At 38.8% G+C, this 11454-nt stretch overlaps 1 protein-coding gene across 1 annotated transcript; it reads right to left on the bottom strand.

The window, feature by feature from the left end:
* Positions 1-1472: 1472 nt before the first annotated feature.
* Positions 1473-9698, bottom strand: LOC112082036. The gene is made up of 3 exons (XM_024149122.1): positions 9344-9698; positions 2013-2761; positions 1473-1895 (listed from the first exon to the last, which is right to left on the bottom strand). The coding sequence occupies exons 1-3, from the start codon at positions 9696-9698 to the stop codon at positions 1473-1475; spliced, it is 1527 nt and encodes a 508-aa protein (XP_024004890.1).
* Positions 9699-11454: the final 1756 nt, after the last annotated feature.

Raw genomic sequence — 11454 nt, 5'->3', positions numbered from 1 at the left:
TTGCGACGGGGGCAAACACAGCCGGTACGTGGATGCATTTGCAAACATCATCCCTAGAGTTGTGAAGGAAGTTCAAAGTTACAAAGAGAAGAAGCAACTGATTATTAAACCGTACACGGTGAAGTATGTTCCGATGAGGCCTGGGATCAATAGGAGCTCATGTGATTGTGGAGCTTATGCGCTCAAATTCATTGAGTGTCACATGCTTGGACTACAATTGTCTTTGCTTAACGACGATAACATTTACGCAGCTAGGATGAAGATCACCTATGATCTTTGGAAAGCAGCACATGATCCAGTATTGATTGAGCGGATGAGAAAGTATGTGCCTCCGAAAACAGTGTGCTCAGATGATATTGTAGACTTGTTATAGGTTTGACATATTTCGTTTTAGGTGGTTCAGTTTTTTTTTTATTTGGCATCGTATGTTTCGTTGCTTGACATTGTGTTCTTGACGTAATGATTTTATGTTGCTTGATCTGATTGCTCATTTTTTTCATTGATCCAGAAAATTCAACAACACAAGGTTTTCTCGTAAAAGAAAAAATATTCTACATAAAATTTTTAGATTAGAAATTTAAAAATAAGAAAGTCGTTTTTTTGGGATTGAGGAACCCAGTAAATGCATTTTTTTGGGTTAGAAAGAAAAAACAAAAAAAAAAACTGGAACTACGTCCAGGAGGTATCGAACCCGGGTCTGAGAGAATGAATGAACACAAGGGGAACCAGTAAAGCTATTGTAATTAATCAAGAATTGTATCCTTGCAATATATCTGGAACTCCGTCCAGGGGGTATCGAACCCAGGTCTGAGAAAACAAATGAGCAGGGGGAACCAGTAGAGCTATTGTAATAAATCGAGAATTGTATCCTTGCAATATGTTTTAAGTATGTAAAGTCGTTTTTATTTAAAACAACTGAAACTCCGTCTAGGGAGTATCGAACCCAGGTCTGAGAGAACAAATGAGCATAGGGGGAACCAGTAGAGCTATTGTAATAAATCGAGAATTGTATCCCTGCAATATCTTTTAACTATGTAAAGTCGTTTTTATTTAAAAAAACTGGAACTCCGTCCAAGGGGTATCGAACCCAGGTCTGAGAGAACGAATGAGCATAGGGGGAACCAGTAGAACTATTGTAATAAATCGAGAATTGTTTCCTTGCAATCTCATACAACTTGTAACCCTGAAATTCATCACATATCGTACAAAGCATCTCTAAACTAAGTTAAACCTCCAGTTTGGCACTTAAACTTGAAAATCAGTACAGAATTTATCTTTCATAAAGTGAAAATAAATAAGAAAACCAAATAAGCAAAACGAATAACAATAAAAAAGAGATAGAGAAGAGCCTATATTGGCATGTCACATGTCCCTCTCTTATGTCCTTTGATACCACAACGACTGCACTTTTGCTTCTTAGACCGTTGTGATCCTTGGGACGCTCGTATCTTGTCTTCCACACTTTCGTATCGTCATTTTTTCCTGCGTCCTGCTGCTCGTCGCGATTCCGGTTCTACAACTTTGGCATGTTCAACATGATCAGGGACACACCAATCATCCTCAGGACCTGCAATTGGATTAATGCATTCCTCATAAGCTGTTCTCCATGCCTCAGTAGTGTAATAATGATTGGTGAGAGTGTGTATCTGCTGGTTCACAGAAAACGCTGCTTTAATTGCATGTCGACACGGAATTTTAAGCAAGTCGTACTTGCCACATGAACAAGTTCTTCTGTCCAAATCAACAAGACAGTCATATTTGTCACCTCTGACCAAAAATCGATCCTGGCTAACTGGGTAAACAATGAATGTTTTACCCTTATCAATCCTTCTCTCGATCTTCGTCTCAACCTCAACTGTTAGAGGAGCCTGATGCTTTGAGCTAAGTTTTTTACGCTAAAAAAACCAATTGGTTAACATTTCTCTGATGCTGTCGAGTAGAGGAATAACTGGGTACTCTCTAGGAGTTAGCAATTTATTATTTATCGACTCAGCTGGGTTAGTGGTTCTAACATCGTACCTAAATCCGGGGAATTTGCATCGTGCCCATTTCTCAACACCAGCGTCCTGAAGATACTTTCCAACAGCTGGACTAATAGAACAAATGGCAGCAAACTTGGTATCAAAAGCAGAAACTCTGTACTCTTTAGAAGCCTTCACAATCAAACCAGTCAAACCCTGTGTCTTGAAAAATGTTATCACATTATTCAGCAAGTGGTGGATACAGATACCATAGCTAGATTGTGGGTACACTTTCTCAAGTGCTTTAATTACAGAAACATTTCTATCTGACACAAAAGCCAAACGCACCTCATCCGCAATGACAACTTTTAGTTGCCTCATAAACCACTCCCAAGACAGGTCGTTCTCTGAATCGACAACCCCAAATGCGATCGGATATAAGTTCGAGTTGCCATCTAATGCTGTAGCAACGAGCAAAACTCCTTTATATTTATTTTTCAAAAATGTCCCATCCACAACAATCACTCTGCGAATAGCTTTGTAAAAACCTCGCACTGATTGACCGAAAGAGAGTAACAGAAACTTGAAACGTCCAGTAATGTCAGTTTCATACTGCGTATGGGTCCCTGGATTCGCTTCTTTCAGCATGTGCAAATATTTAGGAATTTTGGCATAGCTTTTCCCGGGAATGCCTCGAACAATACTAATCGCATACTCACGTGCTTCCCAAGCATGGTCGTAAGAGATGTCACATCCATGCTCTGTACGAATAAAATGAATTATTTCTCTAGGGCTAGGTCCTGCATTAGCACTCTCAAACTTATTCTTAATCAGATTACCAATAGTTTTTGCTGAAGCTGTCCTACCGACTACGTCTTTATTAGAAGGAGCGCATGTATGTTGAGCGACATACTGATGTTTGACTTGATGTGTGATGTCGAGGGTTGTCAAGTTTTACCCTAATTGAAATCAATAGCCGCAAGTGCACAGCTGATTGATTGTAGTACTTAGGGATCGAATCCACAGGGAATGAGGATTTTTTCCTGCAAAAAGCCTTTGAAATAAGTATAAAGTAAGGAAGTCTAGAACCAAAACGGTTTTGTGGGGGGTTTGGTGGTGAGTTTAAAATGTAAAAACGAAATCTTAAAAGAAAATACGGGAATTAAATGGCGTAATTACTAAACTTAACGAAAATAAATAAAAATGCAAAAAACGGATATTCTAATGCTTAAATGAAAATCTACTAAAAAGGAAAGACAATATTGAACTTAAGCCGCGGTCAGGACTACGCGACCGCGGTCGAAGGGGTGTTTCCCGCGGTCCGAACACCTGCGACCGCGGGGGCTTATTTCGCGGCCTCTTCTTGCTTCTCCTTGGTTCCTGCTGGGCCGAGCAGTCAGGTACCATCCTTCTTTTTGGTTTTTTCTGGTTTTTTGACTTTTTTGGCTTTTTTGTTTTATAAGAAACACCTGAAACTAAGATAAAGAAAAAGATCAAAAGAAAAAGAAAGAAAAATCCTAAAGAAAACAATACCTAAATGGGTTGCCTCCCATTAAGCGCTTTTGTTTTAAGTCGTTTAGCTCGACTTTTGGTATTGGACGTTGCTTAGTCTGATGAAGAAGACCTTGTCCTGAGACAAGTATTTTTCGACATCTCCTTGCTTTGCTTAGCAGGTTCTTCGTCACTCCAAATCTCTTCTTCAAACTCTTCTGTTGCAGGACGTTTTCCTGCTTTGCTGTTGTATAGAACAGCTTCTGTGAAGACATCTTTGTCGATATTAGCAAATGAAATCCTCCGGTTTGGCCAGTCCATTATAGCTCCGGAAGTTGCTAGAAAAGACCATCCCAGAATCACTGGATATGTTGCATCTCTCGGCTCGACAATGTAGAAGTCGACAGGCACTATGCAATCTCCTATTCTCAAAGGAATTTCATGAGCTATTCCTTGAGGTGTTGCATTTTAATCGTCAGCTAGGCTAAACTTTGCTCTAGTCCTGCGCAGGTGTCTAATACCAAGTCTCAAAGCAATTGCCTTGGACATCATGTTAAGACAAGCTCCAGAATCACATAGCACGTTTTTAAACATTTCTCCTCTAATAGAACAAGAGATAAGAAACTGACCTACACCTTCTATTTTGTGAAGTGTTCGAACAGGTTTACCTCTTCTGGCATGATTGAACAAGTCTTCTATCTCAGGGATTGATTCTTTGCTCTCACAGAAGTAGTGGCCTATCATGAAGTCCTTGCAAGCTCTGGCAAATTTCGAACCACATCATTGAATTCGTCGAGCTTTTCTTTGCTGATTTTGTTGGTGTAGTGGCTGCAGTCTCTCGGATTTTTGAGGTGAATCGCATAGACAGCTGCTTCTGGTGTTGTCATGTATCGAGCTCTCATAAAGTATCTATGGATATCCTCTTTAGACTCCTTGCAGTACCTGAAAAAGACTTGCAAACGACCAAGTTTCCAGATTTCATCAAAGCTTAAATGAGCAGGGAATGACCTGACTACGTTGTTGAACTCCATTAGCTTCTCTCTACTGATGTTGTTGGTGATCCATTGGATTTCTCCTGAGCCATCTTCTGAGGAATATCCTGCGTTTGGATCTTCTACTAACAATCCATACTCTTCATCTTCAGAGTATTGTTCTTCATACTCATCTTCACAAGACAATGCCATGTTGCAAGGCCATGACTTGTCCTCTTCTTCAGATCTTTGGGTGCTTATGGAGCAAACCAGTTGTTGATGGAGTGGTTTAGTCATCCCAGGAGGTGTACCAGACGTACAGATGCTTGTATGAGCTGAACGGGACTGTTTTGGAACGTTTTTACGGTTGGCCTTGACTGCAGGTGACGTGACCGCGGGAAAGCGACCATGGGCCGCGGGCAGGCCTAACACGACCGCGGGAGAGAGCTTGTTGGCCGCGGTCGGAGCCGATGCGACCGCGGGGATTTGCCTCCGAGTTGCTCTGCTGCTGTTGCTTCCTCCTTTGCTTCCTGGATGGTCTCCTGGGTCTTCTGGCTTGATGTACTTCCTCCCTGGACTTGAGTCTTTAGTTTTGGTTGCTGGAATCTGCTCTCCAAGTCCTTGGATGATCTCCTCAACCTTTTTTTCAACTTCATCAAGAGCATAGACTACTTTGTCCATGGTTGAGTCAAGCTCTTCAGTTTTGTCGATGAATTTGTAAACCTTCTCTGAAACTTCGACTGTAAAGTCATAAGACTCTTTCTTAGCTTCGTTTAGGGCTTTATCCACATCATCGAGTTTGAAATCCAGGTCCATGACTTTGTTTTTGGTGTTGCGAAGCTCATAGTTGTGCTTTGCTTGCTCTTCCTCCATGCTGTTGAACCTGTTAGCAATCATAGCTGCATCTTTGGTTGCACGTTCTTCTATTGAATTGACTTGTGAGGCTAGGTTATCGATTTTTTCATTGAAAAGTTTCGATATCCCATCAATCCTTTCGTTTAGAGCAGTTGTAGAGGTTGCTTGAGCTTCTATGAACTGTCTGATCACGCATTCGAGCTGACTCAGTCTGTTGCTGAGCTGGACGTTCTCATCTTGCTGGAGAACTTGGTGAGGTAGGCGATACATATAGTATCTAGGGTTTGCCATTTGAGGTGCGTAGGGATCCTTCTGGAACGTTCCGTAGTCTTCGGGTCGAGTTTCTTCGTAGAGATTGCGTAGATATTGCTTCTCTCTGCGTTTGGTGGCTTGAGGAGTGTTATAGAAACCTTTCTCATAGTGTATATTTCGATTTATAGGATCCATATCTTCTGAAATGGAAACAAAATAACCGAAAAATGGAAAATTGCAGAAAAGGGGGTTCTAGAGTCGATTTACCAACTTTTCTCGGGGTTTTGCAGAAAAGAAAATGCGTGCCTTCCCCGGCAACGGCGCCAAAAACTTGACGTTTGACTTGAAGTGTGGTGTCAAGGGTTGTCAAGTTATACCCTAATTAAAATCAATAGCCGCAAGTGCACAGCTGATCGATTATAGTACTTAGGGATCGAATCCACAGGGAAGGAGGATCTTTTCCTGCAAAAAGCCTTTGAAATAAGTATAAAGTAAGTCTAGAACCAAAACGGTTTTGTGGGGGTTTGCTGGTGAGTTTAAAATGTAAAAACGAAATCTTAAAAGAAAATACGGGAATTAAATGGCGTATTAACTAAACTTAACGAAAATAAATAAAAATGCAAAAAACGGATATTCTAATGCTTAAATGAAAATCTACTAAAAAGGAAAGACAATATTGAACTAAAGCTTGAAAAAAAATTGGTGTAAATCAATGGGAAAGAAGGCGTTAGGGTTCAGGGAAGTTTTCTCAGGGGTACGAACGATTCAAAACATTGCTAGAGAGTAAAATTGATAAGATCTTAGCTTAAACTTTTCGAACTGGAGTCACGGACGTATGAATACGCCACTGTCGTGATCATAGACAATTATCTCTCTCAACCCTGACCAGTAGGTTTCCACTCTGGCCCTGGAAGAGAAGAGATGCATTATGTTTAAGACTCGTCCTCATTCACAAATCGCCCATAGGTAGGTTTCCACTCCTATGTTTGTTTTGCTCTCCCAAACTAGATCTGATACATGATGAGCACCTTCGTGTCACGAAGCATCTGGATCAGATTGTATTTCATGACGCTACTCTCATGCAGTAAAAACGAATTCAGAAGAAAAAGTTCTAAGATTCGGCTCAAAAGCTCATGGAATCCTCATCGAACATATAAATCCTCATCGAAAATCCCTTAATCCCAACAATAGAATGACTCAAACATGATGAACGAAATCAAAAACATAGTATAAATAAGTAGAATAGAAACCGAAATTGAAAAAGAAAGAACAAGGGTTCAAGAGAACAAATCTCTCTCTCCCTAAAACCTAAATAAAAAAAAACAATAAAAATATGAAGTAATGATAGATGATGATGAGATTGTCGATTAGGGTTCCTAAAACATGTATTTATAGTGCTCTGGACGTCACTTAGGGTTTCTCCAAATGAGGGAATCATTGTGGGCTTCAAAAATGGGCTTTTGGGCTTGGAGTTGGCTTGCCGCGGTCGGGAGTGCTGTGACCGCGGGGAATGAGTGGTTTTCCGCGTTCGGGATGCTTCTGACCGCGGGAAATGGCCTGTTGGCCGCTGGTGGAAATGCTCGCCGGCTGGTTTACGGGACATCTTGCTCTTCGCGTATCTTTTGATTGAACCGTTGGATTGCCAAGCTGTAAAGTGTGCTGGAAAGCTGATACTTCCATCTTTAAGGTCTCCAAATTTGAGCTGGATCGGACGGTGAGAAGGCCTTCAATCAGGAGTGAACTTCTGACGGTTTGACTCTGAGCTAAAATCTGGTTTTCTATCCATTTTGTTAAGCTTTTCCCTAAGTTACCTGAAAAGAGTCTTGGAACTACAAATACTAGAAAAACGTGATAAAAGTACTTAAAAGCAATTAAAAACATAGAAAAAGTATTTCAAAACGATCCATAAAAGTGGTCAAAACACGGTGTTATCAACTCCCCCAGACTTAAACCTTTGTTTGTACTCAAACAAAGCAAAAGCCTAAACTGGTTAAGTGAAAACAAAAATAGGGAATGCACAAATCTCATAGACATGAACTCCTAAACTAGGACCAAAGATAGTGCATCAATCCACAACTTAGTCTAGAAAATTCTCACCAATGCACAAGAGATACTAGTCCACTTTTTCCGTCATGCAAAACTTAAACAATTTAAATCTTGATTCCAGTCAACTAGCTCTCTACATTCATTAAGTTCAATAGTGAGTTAAATGACCTAATAACTAAACTTAACGAAAATGAATAAAAACGAGTAAAACGGATATTCTAATTGCTTAAATGAAAATGAACTAAAAAGGAAAGACAATATTGAACTAGAGCTTGAAAGAAAATCGGTGTAAATCAATAAGGAAGAAGGTGTTGGGCTTCAGGGAAGTTTTCTCAGGGGTACGAACGATTCAAAACATTGCTAGAGAGTAAAATTGATAAGATCTTAGCTTAAACTTTTCAAACTGGAGTCACGGACGTATGAATACGCCACTGTCGTGATCATAGACAACTATCTCTCTCAACCCTGACCAGTAGGTTTCCACTCTGGCCCTGGAAGAGAAGAGATGCATTATGTTTAAGACTCGTCCTAATTCACAAATCGCCCATAGGTAGGTTTCCACTCCTATGTTTGTTTTGCTCTCCCAAACTAGATCTGACACCGGATGAACAATTTCGTGTCACTAAGCATCTGGATCAGATTGTAGTTCATGACGCTACTCTCATGCAGTAAAAACGAATTCAGGAGAAAAAGTTCTAAGATTCGGCTCAAAAGCTCATGGAATCCTCATCGAACATATAAATCCCCCATCGAAAATCCCTTAATCCCAACAATAAAACTACTCAGACATGATGAACGAAATCAAAAGCATAGTATTGATAAGTAGAATAGAAACCGAAATTGAAAAAGAAAGAACAAGGGTTCAAAAGAACAAATCTCTCTCTCCCTACAAGCTAAAGCAAAAAACAATAAAAGTATGAAGTAATGATAGATGATATGAGATTGTCTATCGTTTAGGGTTCCTAAGACATGTATTTATAGTGCTCAAAACCTCTCTGGACGTCACTTAGGGTTTCTCCAAATGAGGGAATCATTGTAGGCTTCAGAAATGGGCTTCTGGGCTCGGAGATTGCTGGCCGCTGTCGGGAGGGCTCTGACCGTGGGGAATGAGTGGTTTGCCGCGGTCGGGATGCTTCTGACCGCGGGAAATTGCTTGGTTGCTGCGGATGGAAGTGCTTGCCGGCTGGTTTACGGGACATCTTGCTCTTCGCGTATCTTTTGATTTAACCGTTGGATTTCCAAGCTGTAAAGTGCACTGGAAAGCTGATACTTCCATCTTTAAGGTCTCCAAATTTGAGCTGGATCAGACGGTGAGAAGGCCTTCAATCAGGGGTGAACTTTGGACGGTTTGACTCTGAGCTGAAATCTGGTTTTCTATCCATTTTGTTAAGCTTTTCCCTAAGTTTCCTGAAAAGAGTCTTGGAACTACAAATACTAGAAAAGCGTAATATAAGTACTTAAAAGCAATTAAAAACATAGAAAAAGTATTTCAAAACGATCCATAAAAGTGGTCAAAATACGGTGTTATCACATACTTATTGATTCTGAAATACTCTGACCCTTCAAGACACTGTGCACGAATACGCCAGTTGCATGACTTCTCTTTGCAGCGGATACACCACACACGTTTGGTTGATTCCAGTACGTTGTAGTCAAAATTATACTTCATCGCAGAAATTTCCAAAGAAGCCTTCAACTCTGTTTTGCTTCTAAAAATTTGATCTTTCTTTACGACATCAAGCAAGTTAAGCCGAACGTTCTGCTCACCATCAACTTTTTTCTCAACCATAACGGGTTCATCAAACTCTTCCTCAACTTTATGGCCAATGCCTCTAATATCATCATCGCCTGACTTTACAACCTGATCGTTTTTCATACAGCTTGAATCAGAGGCTTTCATCATCAATTCGATGTTAATCGGAATCTCAGGATGTTCAACGTATGCAGTGAATGTCACACACAGATTTACCGAGGTTTTATTCCTAGAGTACCCAACAAAATTTTTGAGCTGACGATCATTAGCGATACTCACTGATGGAGAGCCTACAGTATCAATCAAATCACTCGGTAGATAACTAAATTCAGCTTTGTGATCGACTACTCCATAGTCTTCTAGAACCATTGTTTCTAACTCTGCGAGAGTCGTATTTGATTCAACAGCAACTAACCTAGCTCATTTTTCTGCATCAGCCACAAAAATCCACTTCTTATCTGTCTCTGATTTCCATGAACCACAAGTCACATAGATATGTAGCATGTTTGAAGCAGAAAATATGTAATTTTAGGAAAAATCTGCTTGATCAATGTGAAAGAAGAAGAAGAGAACGATGACAGCCAAAAAAAGGAAAAAAAAACGTCGCTACAGCATTAGTCTTAAAAAAAACGTTGCAAATTAAAAAAAAAAGATTTTCGAAATTTTTAAGATCTGGAAGTTAACTAATTTTCCTAGATTTTTTCAGATTTTGGTAGAAGATGTATTCTACGTTAATGTAGAATGCAGTCTAACAGGTAGAAGATGCATTCTACGTTAATGTAGAATGAAGTCTAATAGGTAGAAGATACATTCAACGTTAATGTAGAATGACGTCTAATAGGTAGAAGATGCATTCTACAATAACGTAGAACCTGGTCTAACGGGTAGAAGATGTATTCTACTAACATGTAGAATATAGTCTATCTAGTAGAAGTTATAATCTATCAATCGGTAGAAGATATAAAGACCTATAGAAAACGACTTCTACATGCTGGTAGAATATGTGAAGAACTATAGAAATGGGATTCTACGTGGACGTAGAACATAGAACATGCATTCTACCAAGCGTAGAACGAATTTTATAAATATTTTAAAAATATTTTCTTTCCATAAATGATATACAAAAATATTTTAAATTCCTTTTTAGGTATTTTCGAAAAATTTAAAATATAGTTTCGAATTTATTTTTAATTATAACTGCCATAACTGATTTAAAATGGTAACTATGTCAAAAAGTGACAAAAAATAGAAAACATTAAGAAGACAAATGTTAATTCAATTGACATTATAAAAGCAATTCTCCCTTATATATATCCCCATTTTCTCATATACATTGTTAAAAATAAACAACAAAGTAACTCTTCTCCCTAACTGTTTCTTTGGCTTTATAAAAACATTTTCCAAGAAAATTACGTTCACTAGCTTGATGTGATGATTGTATACTGAAGAAACTATTATATTTTTTGATTATTTTTGACTCGGTATGCTCGCGTATCTCGCTTGCGTGTATGCTTAGTACACCAGATGCAATTAGATTTTATTCTCTCATATTGCATGCTGCTAATGTCTCGAAAAAATATATTAACGGATGAAAAGACGCCTTTGACAGACAATTGTTGTCATTTAAAATAAAACCTATAAATAAATTAATCTTTATTTTAATAATACATATTCAATGTTGTATGTTTCCATAAATTTATTGGGTTGAAAAAGGAAATAACTGTATAGAATGTAACGTGTATATATATGTGTTCTCTTTACTTCTTTTTTTTTTACTTTTCCTTTTGTATTCTTGACAGATAAAAAAAATGTCTGATGTTATTGATATCTCTAGGTTAGATTATTACACCACCGGCGGTGAAGTTCGTGTGCAAGTTGTTCGACTCTGGAAGAATGTAAATTTCTTTGGTGATACAATCGAGATGATTCTCGCTGACGATCAGGTATTTCATTATGTAGTTGTTATTTCTTTATATATTTCATAGGGTTGTTTTTAAAAGTAATTTTTCTTTTGGATTTTTACACTTGATCTTATGCGAAATTGATCTTAGGGTCATCATATTGCCGCAACTGTCATGCCCGATGAAATCGCTCTGCATGGACCTATACTTAAACAAGGTTACTG

This window comes from Eutrema salsugineum, unplaced genomic scaffold (genome assembly GCF_000478725.1).
Source record: "Eutrema salsugineum unplaced genomic scaffold, Eutsalg1_0 scaffold_1, whole genome shotgun sequence".
NCBI lineage: Eukaryota > Viridiplantae > Streptophyta > Magnoliopsida > Brassicales > Brassicaceae > Eutrema > Eutrema salsugineum.
The sequence above is the reverse complement of the archived record's forward strand: the minus strand, read 5'-3'. Positions and strand labels throughout refer to the sequence as shown.